Here is a 21695-nt window from a genome sequence, read left to right as displayed (position 1 = left end):
GTGCGCCATCCTGGAAGATGCTTCCTGCATGAAATATGAGACCAGAACTCTAATTCTAACAATGTTATAAACAAACCTATGCAATTAAATCCTAGGCCATGACTGGAAACAGAGATAAGCTAATAAGATTACGAACCAACTAAATAGATCCCGAAGCCATATGATGACATCATGAAATTTTAGAAGATACAGCTGGCTTCTCGTGATATTTTTGCAGCTGAAAATATGTAGCATCTGGTCTTTCGCTTATCATTCTTTGCTGAAATACTTGTCATCTTAAGTTTCTTTTTATCATGTAGATGTGTTAAGTTTAAAAATAAAGTTGGAAGTTTTTGATTGAGCATTCCATCCAAGTTCATGTAAAAAATAAGCAAAAATTAGTCATGGTTTCATAAGCAAACTCTTATGTCCTAAGCCTTTGCAGTTGCGATAAGCAATTTTGTACTCTTGGATCATCACTAACCAAGAGAATGATGGTGATGTCTTATGTCTCTATGTGGAACAGTCATTCATCTATGCATGCTCTTAGCATAGGGAAGTGTAATATATTGGCTGTAAGTTTCTTTGGTTCAGACCCAATTTCACCTCTTACTAGTTGTATAACTTTGAACAAGTTATTTAATCTCTCAAGTTTCAGTTTGCTCAGCCATAAAATAGGAATAACAGGAACTACCATTAAACGGTACATGGTATTTGTATAGTATTTTGCACCATGTCTGACATACATAAACCCCAAATAAATATTATTTATTGTTATTCACTCAATTAACCCTACATATGTGCAGGTACTGTGCTAATCCCTAGGAATAGGTGGCCAAGAAGAGAGAAGTAGATTCTTAACAATCAACTGCTGTACAAGTAGCATCTCTGACAAGTTTATTGTCTAAAACTAGTGTGCTTCAGTTGCTGACCCACAGCTAAGATGATCCTTGGGAAGCTGTGCATCTGGCACCCAGTGTTAGAATGATAAAGGTTCCTCCAGAGAAATAACATTAAGAGGTAAGTTTTAATAACTTGTGCAACATAAAAGAATGTGTTCTAAAAATATGCAATTACATGTAACTAACAAAAATTGAATTCTAGGAGCTCCTGTCATGGCTCAGCGGAAACGAATCTGAGTAGCTTCCATGAGTATGCAGGTTCAATCCCTGGCCTTTCTCAGTGGGTTAAGAATCTGGCATCACTGTGAACTGCATTGTAGATAGCAGACACGGCTTGGATCCTGTGTTGTCCTGGCTGTGGCATAGGCCAGCAGCTACAGCTCCAACTCCACCCCTAGCCTGGGAACCTCCATATGTCAAGGGTGCAGCCCTAAAAAAAGAAGCCAAAAAAATGATAATAATTCTAAGTGGTAGCCGTGATGTGCGAAGCGACATGGGAATAACATCCCAGCATCTGAGTCTGCTCTTGATGGACAGACCAAAGGCCAATCTCATTGACTTCTCCTCTGGCTCCACTTCCATCACATCTTCTCTGATTCTTCAACAATTGCCACTGTCACAGCTGCCGGCAACTTTTTCTTTGCCACACTTGCCACATATTGTGTCATCTTCATTATTCCCACTGACATTACCTCTAGCTGCTCCCAGATCTGACAAAGTCTCTGCCTTCCAGGAGCTCACAGTCTAACAGGGTATAGGGCATTTGGAAATTTGGCCATATTCAAGCCTGGATGAAGTAAATACTAACAAAGAAGTATAAGAAATACCTTACAGAGAAAGGAAAGTTTTATGTAGAGAGTATGTATTTGAGCTGACTGTCTTTTGATAAACAAAAATAAATGGAAGACCATCTCAGGCTATAGTAATGGCATAAGCCACTAAAAAGGTCATCACTTTGCTGTTCTTTTAATAGTACAAAACCCCGAAACCAACAAAGGCTTTCAACATCAGGATCTAGCCACTTTTATCTTCTGGAAGGGCATGGACAGGTCAGTATTTTCAAGTATGCATACGTGAATGGCACTTCTGGTTTCTCAAGGGGCCGGAAGCTGAAAGGATAGCCATTTTGTTTTTATTTTTGTTCATTAGTTACTTACCCAGTTTATTGCAATGGTAGATGTTAACACAGAGCCCATCATAATATGTTTGTGTATTTGTGTGTGTGTGTGTGGGGGGTGATGAGTATGCGTATGTATACTCAAATACGCATATGCATCACATGTAAAACAATGATTTAGAAACAAGAATCAACTCAAATTCGAAAACGATCAGTCAAATTTCTATAAAATCACTGTGTTAGTACCAATGTGTGTTATTTCTATTTTCTACTAGTAACTGCAACTGGATTTATTTTGTTTCACATGCCGTAAGTTTTGTGTTTTCACTTTAACTACCATAGGCTAATTCAAAAAGCATGTACCTTGTATTTGAATATTAATGATCAACTCTTTTTGTGATGGCTTGATTAATATCGATAATCCTTATTACTCACCTGAGCTTTATAGTCATGGTGCCTTTGATCCATAAGATATATGGAAATAGCCATGACCAAATGAGATAGTTCAGGCTCATGGTATTTAGATATGCCAATGAGAAACCTTTAATGCCATCACAATAACATTTCTTATCTCTCTTCACCAGAGTAGAACACAATAGAGCATGAGAAATGCATATGCCCAGGTTTTAACAAAGAGCCCATTACCATATTAGACTTAGCTGTGCTCAGTTAACTCCACAGGATCAAAATACAGGCAAATGATCCAATGAGTGCATTTTATTGCCAAATGTTGTCCAAATTAAAGAGATTATTGTAGCAAATGTTTCATTAGTGTTTGACTCAACAGACAAACCACTATTTTCCCTGTGAGCATGTTTTAATCAAAATGGAGACGGCAACAGATGCTGTTTGATAGTTTTCAAACCTATACTAAAATTTCTCCCACCATCAAATATATTTCAAGTTTCTTTAAAGGTGATATTAAGAATGCTGCTGCCCAAATTATATAGCTCAGTTCACTTCAGAGCTTTCTTGCTATTTTATGTCAATTCTCTTTCACACATCATTCAAACAGGATTAAATTATACATGCTTTGAACATACAATGCAATGAAGTAGTGAGAGTCTGCCTGGCTTCCTGGAAAGATTAATTAAGTGCATCAGCTTTTTCCTGGGTAGAAAGAAAGTGTAAATTTGGTTCTTTGATGCAGGATTGAGCTACTTCTCTCGAAAGGGGCTAGAAAAAAGTGTTGATCACAGGTAAGGCTATCCTAAAATTAGAATGCCCTGTTCACATTACATAATTGAAGAAATCTGAAAATGGCTGAACTCGCAAAAAAAATAACCCCTTCCTCGCCCTATGGAGTGTCTTGAATTCCTGTTTTTCAATTCACTACTTGCGAATTTTCTAAGAGCTCCTCTGAGGAGTTCAACAAATAATTTTCCAATGTATTGATAGGAATTAGTGTATCTGAGCCATTGGTATATCTATGTCTCTGGAAGAGGGCAGACTTTTAGGAGAATGAGTGAAATTGGAGGTTTTTATATTTGTTCAAGGAATGAAACACTCGTGGCAAAGATATTTTTATAACACCCTGAAATGTTACTATAGTAAACTGAAAATGACTATGTTTTGTGCAAATTCAATACCCTATGAAACAAGATTCTAATATGGTTAAATGGTAGCAGAAACTAGGTTTAAAGAAAAAAATCAGAAAATTTTTATTTAGAACACTATCTGATAGCTGATTTTTTTTTTCACTTGCATATAGGGAAAAGATGACTATTATTTGATTTTGAAAGGTAGAAAATCTTGATATGGTATTTTTCTAGAGCAAAGTTTGTGAACTGTTGGATTAAACTTTTTGACAGTTAAGAATAAGTGATAGGTAGCAGGTTGAGAATAATGGGATAGGTCTATGAATATCTAAGAAACATGATGATAAGCAGCATGAAATAGTGGAAAAAGACTTGGATTATGAATAAAATGCCCCAACTCTACCAGACATAGTACCAACTCTACTCCTTATTAGCCTTCTGTCATTGGGACAAGTTATTAAATTTGGGGGACATCCAGTACTTCACTTGTAAAATGACGTTAAACCGCATTAAAAAAAAAATAGACATCAGTGATTGAGTGATGTATCAATCACTGATTGAGTGATTTGAGTCCCAGAGTGACTCTCAGGAGACAGATTCAATGTGAAAACATTTTAGGAATATTTTGAAGAATGTATTTCACTTATATTTCGCTTTTATCTGTAAGAAAGAATGATAAAAGATTCTTGAAATCCATGTATAATTAAGTTTAAAATCGTTCTTCCAATAAATAGAAGATTAAAATTCCATGCTGTAAGAAAACATTGTGTTATTATTCGATTGCAATCTTCTGTCTTAGTAGCACATGAGACAATTGATGGTGTATATTGGAAAGAAAAGTGGTAGGTAAATATTCAATGTTACAATGAAGTTGCACTGGAAGTGAGTTAGAAAAAGAACATTTATTGGTACCAAAGGTAAGGTTGACATATTTTATGACTTTGTTTAAAGCTGGCTTGATACCAAGGAAGAGATCATGGAAATGACAACCGCTACAAAGAGACCTGAAAAGTTCTGATGTGCATGCAAGCCATCTGGCATTAGCAAAACAAATTTTACCCCATGGGAGGAATCTGAATCTGCTTCTAATTGATAAAATACCATTTTAGCCCTAAATATTGACACATTGACAATCAGTGAAGCTCCCTGAAAGGCAACAACACCTACAAAATAGGATTTGATGACAGGATCATAGAGTAAGTAGCTTTATAAAATCTAATCAGTTAATGACCATGGGAGGGGGGAGCATGTCTGTAAATTCATCACTCAAGATCAAGTTCAAGAATCACTTCTCAAAGGAAGAAACTTTTCCTTGAACCCCCAAACTATGAATGACTGCCTCTTCTCCCTATAACACTCATCTTAACCAAACCTTTATTAAAGAACATATCAAACTAAATGTTAGCTGTCTCCTGCTTTGAGTATCACAAAGCTAGTAACTATGGTTTGCTCAACTGGTATCAAGAGAACTTGATATAGTGTAACACTGGGTACTAACGAGGAAATCAATAAATTATTGGTGAAAGACTGAATATGTTTAATGTATTTCGTATATAAGAATCATACACATTAATTTGTGAACACAGTTTGTAAATAAGATTAATGATGCTATTACAATGCTACGAGTTTTAATTTACATGGTGTAAAAGATAATGACTGCCCTAGAAACATCAGTTTATTGATCTACCACACCCCATTTCCCCCTTCTAGTTTTATCAGCCCTATTCACAGTCTTGGGAATGTCAATCCTTTGAACAAGGTGAACTTTTCCCTCACCTTCATTTCTTGGCTCTGGCTGATAGACCAGGGGTGGAAACTTGTCCATAACAGGAGGGATCCTCTGGTGGGGTCGAAACTTAATCTTTCTCTTTGGAGAACTGAACCAATAGAGAGTCTGAACAAGTGGAGAACAAAAGCACATTATGGGTGGAGCATCAGGATCAAAGGTACTGTTCTCCCGAGGATTATCGGGGGGGGGGGGACATTTTCTTAGATTCCACACATGTTACACCATAGAAGTTCCTTTTCTCTCAGGTTAATTGCATAGATCCTTCTTCCTTAAAACCAAAAATGCTCTTTCCAAGAGCAAGTACATTTTCTGTATCCCAACATAAACATGATATAGTATACTGGTTAATAGTGGTGATCAACTGTACAATGACATATAATTAATACAAAATTCACCCTAATTTAATGATCATTGGATGTTATCATTGATTTTAACAATCTAGAATACTTCTGTGCTTCAGAAACTTTGGGTCTTGCTCTCTACTGGACACTTCACTTCGCCTTCTCCCTTGATTTGAACTCATTTTCAGCTCCAGGTGAGATTTTTTTCTTACCACCACACAGTCCTATTCCTCAGGCATTCATATCAGCTTTGCTGTTACCCCACTGGGGTTAACAAAGAAGTGCACATTATTAAAATATAAAAGGGTGGGAGAGTGAGCAGTTATTGATTCATCTGCATAAAGGGATATATATCAAATACTTTTGAAATGTTATTACTGACTTTAAAGTAGAAAGGTAGGTCAATGTACAATAACAAAAAGACAAAAACAAAGCAAACAAGGAAAGAACCCTAAAACAAATGGAAACCATACTGGGTCAACATAATTCATGTTGTTTATCAGTTTTATTGTATATATGGTTAAGAGTTTCCTCAAATTTCAGTTTGTTAATTAAAATGTACTTGAAACTCAGAAATAGCCCTTTGTCTACTGGTAAATACTGCAGAATGACCCTAAATACTTCTCCATCTCTTTCTAGCATGCTTTCCTGGTTACCAAATTCTGGAAAGCTAAATGTTATAGACATTTCTCAGACTCAGGTGAAGCTAGAGTTTCACATGCGACCTGGTTTCCAGCAACCAGATGCACCTCTATAAGACAAGAAAGGTGAATATGAACATCACGAGACAGAATCTATGGGGCTGTTTTAGCAACTAAAAGGTTTGAAGTGTTTGGTTCTTCTACAGAACTGTAATGGAGGATCTAGGATTTAGTCTGTATCTTCATTAGTTTTTAAGTGGCAGATGATGAGTGGAATTTCCACTTGGCCATCCCTTTGTACAGCTGGACATCTCTTCTACGATCATCCAAACCTGGTCCTAGATCCCAGCAAAAACGTTGTAAATTGTCTATTACATTGTAATAAATCCTTTTCTGCTTAAACTAGAAAAAGTTAATTTTGTTTTCTGAAACCATGAACCATGGCCTAAGTAGTAACTGGTACCAGAAACAAGATGCTGAAAACTACAAGTAACACCAATTTAGTAGAAGCAATTGGGTAATGGATGAATGGTGAGGGTCTAGTTTGAATGTGGTAGCCAAATATTTGGTTAATCTATCAATCTTTTGCTTACCTTAAAAAGCAGGATGTCTAGTGACTAAGGGTATGCATTCAGGCAAATAGTAGAACTAATTTGTAGTATTGGTAGGTGGTTTGTTTTTGCTATTTTTAGCAAAATCTTATGAGTTAGATGAGGTCAAACTAGAACCTTCTTTTGGAAGGAGAGGTAGAATGAAGAAAAGATTTGCTAAGGGAGGCATTCTCTGCCCATGCCCACTAACCACACTGATGGAGAGTCCAGTGATTTAGAACTTGCAATGCTGAAAAACTCATCTACTTTTATATCTGAACTTGAAGAAATTTTAAGTTGTAGCCATGAAACTATAGTCTTAGCAGGAGGTAAGTCTCTCGCTTTGTCATAAAGCAGCAGCGATATTGCTGGCAAGAGATGATGAATTGCATTGCTTCCCCATCTAAGCCTATTATTTCAGAGGCTTTCAAGGTAGCTACCATTAATTTAAGGGCCAAAGGGATGGGGAGAGAACAGAGCCCAGTAAATAAAAGATGAGAGTCTATAGGCTCAAAAACCATGTATGGACAAGACTTTTGGCTATGGCAGTTTGTACATGGAATAGAATGGAAACAAATCAAGTCTGCTAAGTGTTTGGAGGAATTATCTTCTCAAAGAAACCCCAAACTTGGTCTACAACAGTCTGTGATTGTTAAAACTTTAAAATAATCCCTGTGCCCTAATATTTCAAAGTTCACAAAAGCTCAAGAGGGGCATCCTCCCCTTTGCCCTCCAAAAATATATATGTTGAAGAGAATTGACAAGGATGAACCTCCCAGGGGCAGATCCAGGAGCAACAGAGGACAAAGCACGAAGGATAACATTCAAAAGAAAGAACTAAGAGTTTCCCCGTTGGTCAACAAAAGAACTTCCTGCAGTGCTAGGGCAGAGAGTCCTGGTTATTCCTGCTCAGTAGGTTTTGATTATTACTATGGAATGTGATTAATGTATGGTTCTCATTCCTCCCTTTTCCAAATAGAGACATTTATTCAATGATCCATTTCTCCTCCATCACTGAAAACTTATGTGTGCTGGTAGCTGAAAACATGTCTTTAGTTTATTGGTTGCCAGTCTTTGAGTCACCTCTGAGCCTCTTAGAGATGGCTGCATATCTGTTTCTGAAACACTAGTAACAGAAAGAGACTTGTGTTTCAATCCCTTGGAGAGAAAGTAAGATCATTCTATTTATGAAAACAAAGGGGTCCATGGTGGGTTGAAAAACCCAAAAGGCAGACTATGACAGAAAATTGCTAACAGCCTACTATGGAGGTTCTAAACTTTGTCTGCAATTATTTGATACTTGTCCCTTCAAGATGACTTTCCCCTTATGCATGGAATTAACTTAGTGACTCACTTCTAATTAATAGAATAAAGTGGAAGTATTCGGTGTCACTTAGGAAATCAGGTCATAAAGGACACTGTGACTTCATCATTGCTTTCTCCTGGATAGCTCGCTCTGGGGGGAGGTAGCCGCCACATCATTGGGCTACTCAAGCAGCTTGTAGAGAGGTTCATGTGGCCGACCTGAGGCCTCCAGCCAACAGCCATGTGAGGAGCTGAGGCCTCCTGCCAACAGCCTTGTGAGGGAGTCTTCTTGAAATTGGATCTTCCACCTCCAGGCAAGACTTCAGATGACTGCAGACCCTGCCAATATCCTGATGGCAACCACATGAGATACCTTGGCTCAAAACAATCCAGCTAAGCTGTTCCTGAATTCTTTACCTACAAGAAACTTTGAGGTTATAGTGTTTCTTGTTTCAAGTTATTAATTTTTGTGGTGAGTTGTTATGCAGCATGAGGTAACTACTATACCCACTAAATAGCAAGTCTCATCTTCCTCAGAAAAATATCTTGATTTTATTTGACCATTACTTTTAGCTAAAATGCTGTATACCATGCACTCCCACTGGATACATCCAATGAGATGTTAGCAGGAGTCATTGGATGGACCTTTCAGGAAAATTCCTTTAAAAGGAGGTAAGCCACCCACATTCTTCCTACCTGGAATGCAGATTTGATGGCTAGAACACCAGTAGCCAGCTAACATCAGGAGGCAGCCTTTAGGATGAAAGTCAAGAGCTAACAATGACAGCATAGAAGTAATCTGGGTGCTTAGTGATATTGGTATCATCAAACCATCCCCCCAGAATGCATTTGGGGACTTTTCTTACATTGGTGAAAAATCAGCTTCTAGAAGTTAACTGTTAGCTCTTGTCTCTCTAACTAGCAGCCATATATGGTTACAAGTGGATAGAAATTGGAATTAGATTTCTCATATATCTGGCTTTTAGGAAATATAATACACTGAACTACCTAACAGGATAAATCATTTAGCTTTGTAAGAGTAGTTACTACTGTAAATTATTGAGCTATGTAGCTGGTATAAGCCTACCTTCTTGGGACATGGATGGTATATGCTGTTTATCCAGGATTCTCTTCCTAGGTCACATCTGGAATTCCATATTAGCACTGATGGACGAACACACTCACACACCTCTTAGTATGGGGCATAAGAAATTACTGACACTTAAGCTGTCCAGATAAAACATCTTTCACCCTTACTGTACTAAGTCATTTAAGAGTCATAAAGCAGCCACAAAGTTAATTTCCAACAAGTAATTTTCCCGATTTTCGGCAAATCATATCAAGCAAAGTTACCTTGAATTGTAGTATTTTAAGAAAACATTTGTAGACTAATTTTTTGATAACATCAAAGTTCTTTTTTTCAAAATGAGAAGATAGGTTCTTTAGTGGGGTTTTTTTGGTTTATTTGTTTTCTGTCTTTTCTAGGGCTGCTCCCAAGGCATATGGAGGTTCCCAGGCTAGGGGTCTACTTGGAGCTACAGCTGCCTGCCTTCGCCACAGCCACAGCAACCCCAGATCTGAGCTGCATCTGTGACCTACACACAGCTCACGGTAATGCCAGATCCTTAACCCACTTAGCGAACCCTCAATCTCTTGGTTCCTAGTCGGATTCGTTAATCACTGAGCCACGACGGGAACTCAATGTTTATTTTGGTTTTAAAAAATATTTTAAAAACATTATTTAGATATCATTTACATACCATGCAACTTACCCATTTAAAGTGTATAATTCAATGATTTTTAGTATGTCAACAGAGTTGTGCAAACATCATGACAGCCAATTTTGAACACTTTTATCACTCCAAAAAGATATTCTATTGGCAGTTAATCCCCATTTCTTCCCAAATCCCTCCCTAGATCTAGGTAATCACTACTCTACTTTTCGTCTCTATAGGTTTGCATATTATGAATATTTCATATAAGTGAAATCATGCAGCATATGGCCTTTTGTTCCTGGATTCTTTGACTCAGCATAATCTTTTCAAGTTCATTCATGTTGAAGCATATATTGGTCCTTCACTCCCTTTTTATTGCAGAGTAACATTTCATCATAAGGCTGTACTACACTTTATTTATCTGTTCATTAGTTGATGGATATTTGGGTGTTTCCTGTTTTTGATATAATGAAGAGTACTGGTATAAACATTAATGTACAAGTATTTGTGTGGAGATAAAGTTTTCATTTCTCTAGAGTATATAATTAGGGGTAGAAGTGCTGGATCATACGTAATTCTACGTTTAACCTTTTGATGAACAGCCTGACTTACTTCCAAAGTGGTTGCAACATTTAAAATTTTTACCAGCAGTGTCTGAGGGTTTCAATTATTTTACAGTCTCATGAACTCTTGTTCTTATCTGTTGTTTTTTAAAATATTATTACAGCCATTTTTAGTGAGTGCGAAAAGATATCAATCTGTGGTTTTGATTTGCATTTCCCTGATTGCTAACCATATGGAGCATTTTCCCATGTGCTTAATGTATATATTCTTTGAAGAAATGTCCATTCAAGGCCTTCATTCTTTTAAAACTATGAAGGTGTTAGTCTTATTATTGAGTTGTAAGTGTTATTTACATATTCTAGATAGAAGTCTCTTACGGATATATGATTTGCAAAATTTTTTGCCTATTCTGTGGGTTTTCTTTTCATTTTTTTTTTTCCGATAGTGTCCATTGAAGCACAAAGGATTTTAATTTGATTTAAATCTAACATCCTTCTTTTTCCTTTTGTAACTTATGTTTTTTGTGTCATATCTAAGAAGGCTTTGCCCAACTAAATTCATGAAGATTTATTGCTATATTTCCTTCTAAGAGTTTTGTAGTTTAGTTCTTACATTTAGGTCTATGATCCATTTTGAGTTGATTTTTGTGTATGGTGTAAATAAATGGTCAGATTTAATTCTCTCCTGTATGGACATCCAGTTGTCCCAACCCCTTTTATTGAAAAGACTATTCTTTTTGCATTGAATTGTGTGAAATCTTAGGGAGTGTGGGTGTATGTGTGCATGTGTGTGTATATTTGAGGGTGAGGGTAATTTTAGTTTGGTTTTGTGGAAAAAGAAACTATATAAGAATTTTATGGGAGTTCGCATCATGGCTCAGTGGTTAAAGAATCCGACTAGGAACCATGAAGTTTTGGGTTCGATCCCTGGCCTTGCTCAGTGGGTTAAGGATCTGGCGTTGCCGTGAGCTGTGGTGTAGGTCACAGATCCTGCATTGCTGTGGCTCTGGTACAGTTCTGATTAGACCCCTAGCCTGGGAACCTCCATATGCCACAGGAGCAGCCCTGGAAAAGGCAAAAAGACAAAAAAAAAAAAAGAATTTCATGCTTCTCAAGCTAAACAAATCTAAAACAAATTGGTCAGTCTATGTCTATGTCTTTTGAGGGTCAAACATCTGCATAAATGGTAAGGATAAATCATGTTTTCTTTTTTTTTTCCTGGTTATTCTCAGTTATATCATGTTTTATCGCTTTCTTTCCTAGAGAATCCTTAATAATTTGGAAAAACACATATAGTTGTCCCTGGTATCTGCATGGGATTGGTTCCAGGACCTCCCACAAAAACCAAAATCCTCAGATGCTCAAGTCTCTTATATAAATTGGCAGTAGTGTTTGCGTATAACTGAGAAACATTCTCCCATATACTTTAATCTCTAGATTACTTATAACAGCTAATACAAAGTAAATACTATGTAAATAGTTGTAAACACAATGTTAAGTGCTGTGTAAATAGATGCTGGCTTTTGCTTTTTGAAAATTGCTGGAATTTTTTAAAGAATATTTTCCTTCCGTGGTTAGTTGAATCTATAGATATGGAGGGCTGAATTTATGTACTTTGCTTTAGTTGAAGGTTATCTGAATAAAATTACTTAAAAGGGATGAGATTATGTTTTACCCAATTGATTTACTATCATACAAATGTATATTTGTGAAATCCCGAAAATAAATTTTGTGTTCATTTATGATAAGAATGCTTAATGAGATCTACTTGACCCATTTCTATGTGAAAGGATAGGATTCCATGTTATATTTGCTTTCTTTTCTTAATTTTTATTTTTTTAATTGAAATACATTTGATTTACAATGTTGTGTTAATTTCAGGTATAGAGCAAGGTGATCCAGTTATAGCAATATTTACTTTCAGTTGTAAATTTTATTAAGTTGATATGGCATCAAAATCGACAGGTTTTTCTTAGTTTCATTGGGATTTATTGGCTTTTTGTACTGCTTAACTATACCAGACATTTCTTGTTTGAGGAGCATCCATGTTTGCCTTCCATTAAAGTATCTGCCCTTTCCTTACACACTTTTAAATGCTTGTATGCAATCACTGTCAGGGTTTTTGTTTTGTTTTGTTTTGTTTTTAAGATCCAGCTTTTTGGAGTTCCCTTCGTGGCTCAACAGTTAACGAACCCGACTAGGATCCATGAGGATGCAGATTTGAACCCTGACCTTGCTCAGTGAGTTAAGGATCTGGTGTTGCCAGGAGCTGTGGTGTAGGTCACAGATCCTGCATTGCTGTGGCTGTGGCTGTGGCTGTGGCCAGCATCTGCAGCTTCAATTTGACCCCTGGCCTGGGAACTTTCATATGCCGCAGGTACAGCCCTAAAAAGCAAAAAAAAAAAAAAAAAAAAAAAAGATCCAGCTTTCAGGATTCATTTTATTGTAGAAACTGAGTGTCCTCATTTTGCCAGTCCTTGGCACTCATGCCCCACTGAAAGTAAAAGGGCTCCAGGCTCATTATGGAAAACTGCACAGTAACCTGCAGACAGGGCGTTTAAACATCTTCATCTTAGCTCTTCAGACCTTTCTCAGTACTCAGGGCACTGCAGCACATCCTTACTGCTGCAGCTTCCGGCAGGTCACTGCCTCAAACAAAGACTGGGGTACATTTATACTCTACAAGTAACTGGGAATGGAAGAATTGAAGGGCAAAATCTTAGGCTTCTATTGCCAGGAAGATGCTTGATAGTAATAGCGTAGGGGTAGTTCTGTGTTCTAAGGAAGATTTTTTTAAAGTTTATTCAACCCCAAATTTATAGAGTTTTATTCCTGCTATAAAGCCAGTTTACACGACAGTCTACCACCAGAGTTATTAGAACTAGAAGTAGCTGTAACTACAGTATGGTTAATGAAGACACAGTACATAAAATGTAAACTTTGCTGATTCTATAATTGCCATAAAAGCTTAGACACAAGAAAGTGATCTTTGTAACATAGCTAAACACCTGTAATCAACACAAATAAAATCACAGATTTCACAAGATTTAGATTTTCATCTTAAATCTTCCTTTAACTGTACTATTAAAGACTTCATTTGTCCCCTAGAGCTGCACTGGCCACATGTGGCTATTAAGCACTTGAGGGTGACTAGTCCAAATCCGGATAGGTTAGGAGTATAAAAACCACACTGGATATTAAAAACTTAGCGTGAAAGAATGTAAAATATCTAATGAATAATTTTTATGTGTGTACACACAGAATGGTATTTTTGATATCATAGGTGAAATATATTATTAAAATTAATTTTACCTGTTTCTTTGTATTTAAAACAATTGGCTATCAGAAAATTTTAAAGTACCTTTGTAACTCACATTTACGGCTAGCTTTGTATTTTTATTGGACAGTGCTTCTCTAAGAGACTGAGAGATGGTAACAACCTAACTACATTGAGATCCCATTTGAATGTTTTTGTCAGCTGTCATAGTTCACTAGACACTAGTTCATAGTGTAGAAAGTGGGCTCAATACTTCTCAATGGCCATTTTTGTTTTCTTCATACTTTGCTACTTGTTAAAGAGTCTTTTCCTTTTCTGAGAACCGCTTTCCACTTTGCCTACTTGGCAAATTCTTCTTACCTATGAATGGCCAGCTGAAGCACTCTGTTCTCTGTAAAACTTTCCCTGAATTGCCTTACCCCACACCTGAACCCCAAGTAGAATTAAAGACCCTGTCCTGTGGGCTATGACAGTATCTTGTCCAATATCTACCTGATGGCTACCGCTGGCACACACAGTGTGCCAGGGATAAGTGATGGAGGTACCCAAATGTGAACGAGAGGGATATGGCCCCTGGGGCTGTAGTACTTGAACTTAGAATGGTTAAACATCCAGTCACCAACTGGTGTGAACAATGCTCTAGCAGGACAGACTCAGGGAGCACATCATAAGCACGCGTCTCCCAGATGCCTTCTTTGTGGGGGATGAACATATTGAGTCTGAACTGTAAGTCTCTGAGCCCACAGGAACCCCAGGGTTTGTAAACCTACTTGTGTGTTTAAGTATATAAGCTCAAGGGTGTCTTTTTCACATCACGATTGGTTATATGAGAGTTGTCTTCACTACGCAAATTACTGAATAGGCATTCTTATATTACATATATGCCCCAGTATCCTTGCAATGACTCTCTTAGCCAGGAAACTTAGGTATTGATTTTTTCAAAAAAAAACAAAGAACAACAAAATAGCCCCAACACAATTAGAATGATTAAGTAAAAATGAATTCTGCAAAAGGTGTGCACTTTACTTAACACTAATGCACTACCAAAAAGAGTTCAGGATTTCAATGATTGGAGTTCTGTGAGGTTGAGAAGAGAGCTTAATAATGAGGTGAGCAGCTTTGTTAAGTCACCTAACATATTGCAGGAGACTTTTTTAACACTAATGTTGGAGGGCAGGACCAAAACTTGATATAACCTGACTTAGGAGGTTGTTTATCTACCAACTGCAATCATCTAAAACTCTTGCTAAGAAGCAAAAAGAATATTTTCAGAGCAACAGTTGAGCGGTCCAAATGTGTCACAGAATCTATGCACTAAGGTTCACGTGCTTTACTCCTTGGTGAGCACATTAGTTCCTTCCAGGGAACCCACTCAGTTTTACTTTAGACTGTATTGTGACAAGTGAGGCTATCTGGATTCTCAGACCTCACCAGACTAGCAGCTGCCAATCAGAAGAGGAGGAGAATGTTGGAGGCAAGGCATGCTGGCAAAAGAGAGAAAAGACACCAGATTGTCAGTTAGAGAAGGGGGAGAGAAACTACAACGGGCAGAGATAATCACTCAGTCCCAGTATCCCAGAGTCTTTCAGGGCAGAGACTGACGGCTTATATACCTCCAGGGAGCAGCCTTAACACCTTGGAAGAAGCCTGATAAAGAGCAGGAACTGGACGTAGTTGCTAAATCCACTATAACCTACTACATAATGAACACTTTAAATAAAATTAACCCAGAATTTCGACAAAAAGCCACACTGTTTTAGAAAACAGAAATATTTATAATACATAGAAAACATTTGTACAAGAGTTAAAACGAGTTTGACTTTTTTTTATTTTTAAACAAGTTTGACTCCTTAAAGAGCCAAGCTCCAATTATGCTGATCATCACTTAATTGGAAGACTTGGCTTTGCATCAATCCTGGGTTAATGTTATGCTATAGAACAGCAGACTTTACCAAGTTGTCTTGAACAGATTTCAAACGGTGGTATATGCAAATAACAAACTATCATAAGAGGTCTAAACTGTATAAGAGGGCGACAGACTGCACAGTTGAATCAACCACCAGAGTGATGTAAAAGAATTGTTCTAAAATGCAGTATCACCATGGAGCAAAATAAACCTACCATGTACCCAGCACTGTGCTACGGGCTGGATTTAAGAATTAATTTGAAAAATTGCTTTCACTTTTCAGATTGTGAAGGTATTCCAGAACTCTCATTCATATTTGTAAAGGTTAAATGACATTTTAAATGCACAGCACAGCCATTACATAACAGGCATAGAATACTGTTTATGACTTGGATAGTTCTTTTTTTTAAGTGTACCAGCAACTCTATTTTCAAATGCTATAGAATTCACAAGGCTTCCTACACAGAAGAATGGAATGCCTCATCCACTCACTTGTTTTGTGTAATAAGTGTTTTAAAACAGGCATGCCATTTCGGAGTTTAAAGGGAGGCTAAGCTGCACTTTAGCGTTTTGGAGCAAGCAAAAACAATTTCAGCAACGGTACTCATTTCCCCCGGTAATTTTGTTTTTCATGGCGAGTTACTAAATGCTAGATGCTAGTAGTCAAAAAGAAACCTGACATCTGGGGAGGTGTTGAGGGGGTGTTAATAGTTCTAGTTAGATGTCTGAGGAGCGCTGAGGATAAGATTTTAAAACAGCAAATACAGGGAGAAAGGGGAAATTACGGTTTCGTATGACTCTCTCCTCCCTCCACTTTCTCTCTTCACCAATCCTTATCCCCCTCAATTTAGAGGCGGGTTCAGCGAGATCTGGCTGCAGGAAACCAAGAGGCTCCACCGCGCTGCCGCCCCAGCCTCGTGATGTAATTGTTATTTCTTATTCGGAGCCTGAACCGGGGAGAGCTACTGAAGAAGTGGCAGCCCTGTGCCTTTTGCCTTGTCTGGTCGGGTCAGATTCTTCCCGGGGATGATGTAGATTCGCTGACGGACTCCGCTGGAGACTTCGCAGTGACAAAGCAGCTGAAGAAAAACCATGCTCCTGGGTCCTCCGTCCGTCTGGGGAGCCGAACGGAGCACTCCTCAGGTCTCCTTCCCAGTTTTCCTCTGGGAGTCACTCCGCATTTAATCCCTGGGTGCCTCCTACGTGCTGGGCGTGGGGTCCAAGTGACCTGCAGTTAGTGCCCCTGTCCCCCAAGATTAAAGCAAGACACACAGATTACAAGGTGGTGGAAGTTGGGGGTGGCGAGAAGGGGCCAAGGGGACGCGTGTCCTGGGGTGAAATGGAAGGAGGGGGCTCCTGAGGCGTCAGCACCCAGGAGGGGACCCCGGGCGTTCGGGTCCCCGGGCTGTGCCCCCAAGGCGAGCATTTGCCCTGTGGAATGAGCTCGATGCCCAGGGCCCCTGGGACGAGCTGTCCCGGCGCCTTCGGCGGTGGGGGCGGCTGGACAGAGCCGGGAGCCGCGGGGGACTGCGCGAGCGCGTGGAGCAGCTACCTCTCCCCGCCACCGCGATCCTCCCGCAGCCCCCGCCCGACAGTCCGAAGGGCGGGCTAGGAGGAAAACAGCCAACCGAGGGGGGCTCCTCGGCTCCCGCGTGCTGCCGGGACCCGGGCTCCTGCCTCCCGCCCCGGCCACAATGGGAAAGCGGGGGAGAAAAGGGTTAAGAAACTTGGCTGAAGAGCTGAATGGCGTGGAGCGGCGAGGGGAGGGACTGGGCCGCGGCGGACTCGGCGGCGGAGGGAGGAGCGCGGCTGCGGGCGGGTGGCGAGCGAGGCGCTCAAAGTCAGCCTCGCAGACATTGCAGCAGAGCCCCGAACTCGGGAGGCGGCGGCGGTGGTGGCGGAGGAGGAGGAGGAGAAGGCGGCCGAGGCGGAGGGACGATCCGGCCCCACGCCCGCGCGCCAGCCAGTGGCCTCGCGTCTGCTGCTGCGCTCAGCAGCGCTGCTGGTCGGAGGAAAGAGCTCGCCGGGGCGCCGGGGGAGGACCGGGCGGCGGGGCGCCTAGGCGGAGTGAGCTTGCCGGAGCCCGGGGCTCGGAGCCGCGGCGGCCTCGGGTGAGTGGCGGCCGCGGCCGGGGGGCTCAGAGGAGCGGCCGCTGGCGCCGCCGGAAACGACCCGGGAGCGCGGCCCGCGGCGGCGGCGACGGCGTTGGCAGGCAGGGCCGCGGGGGCGTCGGGGCGTCGGGCCGGGGCTGCCTGCTGCGGGAACGGACGCAGACAGCACGGTGGGCTCGGCGGCCGGGCGATGTGTGGGGGTGGTTTCCGGGGAAATCCTGCCTCTCCTGCGGTGTTCGAGTCTCCCCGGGAACTCGGGGGGCTCGGGCAGCGGGGCCGCAAGTTGGGGAGTTGGCTCCGGGCTCACTGGCGGGTCCGTGCGGGTCCTGGGCCGTGGGGCGGCCGCCTGGTGGCCCCGGAGCCGGGCCGGATACTGGGGGTCCGGGCCAGGGTCGTGCCCTGCTCGGCTGCTCTCTCGGCCCGGAGCCCTTCTCGCCTTGCAGCTCTGGGTCTCGCCGCCCCGGGCGTTCTGGGCGGCTCCGGGCGCAGCTCCCCGCCTCTCGCTCGGGTGCTTCCCTGCTCGGTGCTCGCTGGATCCCGGACCAGGGAAAGTGAAAAGGAAAAGGGGCCGGAGCGCCCTGGCTCCAGGCAGACCCCAGGGCCCGGCCCGTCGGTGCTTGTCCTTCCCCTGCAGAGGGCGAGGCCCCTTGGACCCCAGGCCTCAACCATCACTTTACCTCTGGGTCAGAAACGGGGTTCGCATTTAGGGGGAGCCCGGTGCAGGTCCTGGGAAGCTTTAGGAGGCTTCTTTTTTCTCTTCTACCTGCGTCCTCTTCCTACTACTAGTGAATGTTGTTATTTTATGAAGGGTTGCCTTGGAAATATTTACAGACCATCACATCCTTTCCAAAGTAGTTTCCAAATTTTAATCAAGAGTTGGTGTTCAGTCTGAAGGAACAAAGGAATCAACTGCCTTAGAGGCGAACAAGCTGGGAGGGAATCTGTGACACATGTTGATCTTTCTCTGAAGCATTATTCGAGTTTCTACCTTCTATCTCATTGGGGATTGAATTGAGTTTTGGAGATGTTAGAAGAACAGAATGAGAAGTACTTTAGCGTTTGAAGTTTTTGTTTGTTTGCTTTTTTTTTTTTTTTTTTTTAATAGCGCATTTTTACATTGGAAAAGAATTAAGACGTTCCTAGCTCCAAGGACTTTTCACTCAGTTTGTGGAACTGAGTTGGAGTTTGTCTTCGGGCATGTAAATGATTCAAGGTGAGATTGTGCGGGGGTGGTGGGGGGGATTGATTTTAGAGGAAGAGAGACTATCCATAGGTGTCCAAAGTAAAAATGCTTGTCGGGTTATAAGTAATGTTTGCTTTTTACATTGCAGCTTTACATCTGGGGGGGGGGGTTGTGAAGCTTTGGTAATTCATTCTTTAAAGTTATGAATTGCATTGAACCTGCTTATTAGTGAATCATGGATTTAGCGGGTGGGTGGCATCTTCCTGATGTGATTATTCAATGTTTAGTCACTAGTTTGCCACCTTTGTTGAAGAGACACTGAAATTAGTGGACTTTTTGCACAAAGGGTGCTTCAGCTGCCTGGCACCTAAGTGTGGGTTGCTGTCTGGAGTTTCTTGAAATGTCTTTCACCTTTGAAGTAAGTTGGTCTGGTTTTGCCCAGCGGTTTGGTAACGTGCATCGAGTTGAACTGGTTCAGAGAGTAGTGCCTTCATCACCGGTAGTAACTTTTCTCTGCCTGGAATTAGTTTCTAGAGACAAAGAAGATTCAGTCAATGGAACAGCCACTGTCCTTCATGCTTATGTGAGTGTTACTTTAGCCTGTTTCCTCCACTCTGGTGGGGAGAGACCTCTTTCCGTACTTATCCTGAGAAGGCCCTAGGAGTGTGAGTAAAATATTTATTAAAAACAAACGAAAAAGAGGACTACTCATTGTTGGTTTTACTCCGGTGCGCTCTCTACAGTGCCTTTGAGGTCTTTGAGAAGCAGGTTTAATGCCTGGATCCATGTCCTGCATGCATCTCGAAACTCTGTAGAACTTGGATTCTATTAATTTGACACTCTAAAATATTTTAAGTTTGCAATTTTAAAAAAGTGTCTATAAGAGGCTAACGGCTTCTCTGACTCTTGAAGTTTTAAGAGCAAAACATCATGATAAAAAATAACCTATACCACCACCTAGAGTCTGTTTGTTAGTTTATTGCTCCTGAAGTTTCCTTAAATTGACGTGTCTCCTGTGGTTCCAGTATAGCCAAAAAATTATTAAGAAGGTCTAGCTTTTAAAAGGCCATCCAGGAGAACAATTCTTTGTGTCATAAATGGCAAGTGCCAATTTAAATCCATCCATGCTACCTTTAGAATTGAAAATTATGTCATACCAAGTTGAGTGGGCTATTGGCCAAAAAACATTAATTCAAAAGAACTTAAGACAGTTTCAGTTTGTGCTCCAAGGTAGCTCTGATTGCTTAAAGAATTTCTGCATTGTTACCAGAGGTTCAAAAAAATCTTCGAATTAAATACCATTAGGAGTGTTTGAGGTCCAGGTGAAACAAAAGAATGATCAAATAAAAATATAAGGGAGCATTACTACTTGAGAAATTTTGGAAACTCTGCAGGTAAGAGAATGTTCTGGTTCAGAGATGTGAAAAGTAAAGGCAATGTGAAATAAAGTGGTAATGTCTTGCCGGTAGTTTACACAGAGTAATCTGTTCAATGGGAGACCTTAGGATGGCAGCTTTGTTGCCATGTGGCTTAGCACATTGTCCAGGGAGGAAGTAACATCCTTCTTTAAATGGTGTAACCCGAGAGAAAGATGGCCTCCAAGATCCTTTAATTAAATACTGGTTGCACAGAGAGAACTAGAGCACTGTATTAATTCTGTCAAACGTCACTATTTTAGAACATCGAGGACAACTAAAAATGAATTAACTCATATCTGAAAGCAGAGTTTTATGGAAGGTGACAGATGAGGCAAAATATGTCAATCTAAAGGCACAAATAGGGAGATAAGGGGATATGTCATTCTTGGCTCCTTAGAAAGATGAGAAGGAAGAAGGTTATTAATTGTACAGGTTCCACTGCAAACCAGTGCTAGAAGAGGGTGGCAGAGAAGAAATTTAAATCAGAGTAGCTTAGGATATATGATGTTACAAGGATGAGGTTTTTCGTTTTAAAACTTTAAGATTGTAAGAAACTTAAAGGCTCATTTTTAAATGTTCTGAATAAGCGATGATAGCTTTGTGTATCAGGTTAAAAATAATTCTGCTGCAAATATATTCATAACATCTCATTTTTATCAAGAAAAAATTGTTTACACTGATACAGTTAGTTTTGCTTTTCCAACTTTAGATTGCTGGTGACAGTTTTCAAAAGTGTAGCTTAACAGAGAAAAAGAGGAGTTTCAGTTTTTTCTGTCTACACTCCACCTCTCTCTTTCCTTACTGCTCTTTTGTCCCCTTTTCTAAAATAAATAGCTTCTATTATCTTTGGATGTTTTCTTTCATGAAAATTGCCTTCATTTATAGCTTCCCTTGGCTGTGCTGGGATGAAGGTTCTGTACTCTTGTGCCTTTTCCATATGTCCCTTCACATGGCTGACACATAATGAGGGTGGGTTTTGTTTTGGTTTGCTTTAAATAGTGATTTACTGTTACATGGATGAAGACGGAGGGAAAAAAAGCATTTGCTGTTCTAACAAAGCCTTTTGTACCCGCCTTTGCAACTAGAGAAATATTTTTATGAAAAGCAACTTTTGCTTACTATTGGAAAGTCAAAGAAACACTTTGAACAGAATATGGGGGCAGGCAGGCACTGTCTAGGGGAGAAATAAACAAACTCAGTCTGTAATATTTAAATGAACACAACAGTCAGAGAAATATAACACCAGGATGCTCACTAAGACTTGAGAAGGTAAAAATCAAGAGTGTCAGGTGATGAAGCAGGCCAATGGAATGGACCTGA

At 40.4% G+C, this 21695-nt stretch overlaps 1 protein-coding gene across 2 annotated transcripts in view; it reads left to right on the top strand.

The window, feature by feature from the left end:
• Window positions 1-16467: 16467 nt before the first annotated feature.
• Window positions 16468-21695, top strand: part of LOC125135032 (circumsporozoite protein-like) — a 42655-nt gene continuing 37427 nt past the window's right edge. The window contains exon 1 of one of the 2 annotated variants that reach the window (XM_047794658.1): window positions 16468-17774. In XM_047794658.1, the coding sequence (XP_047650614.1) occupies window positions 17407-17774 (368 nt within the window). In that variant the 5' untranslated portion in view covers window positions 16468-17406. The remainder of the gene's footprint in view (window positions 17775-21695) is intronic. The other variant, XM_047794649.1, reaches the window with a different exon arrangement.

This window comes from Phacochoerus africanus, chromosome 1, assembly GCF_016906955.1.
Source record: "Phacochoerus africanus isolate WHEZ1 chromosome 1, ROS_Pafr_v1, whole genome shotgun sequence".
NCBI classification, from domain to species: domain Eukaryota; kingdom Metazoa; phylum Chordata; class Mammalia; order Artiodactyla; family Suidae; genus Phacochoerus; species Phacochoerus africanus.
Note: the sequence above shows the minus strand (reverse complement) of the source record. Positions and strands in the feature narration are given on the sequence as shown.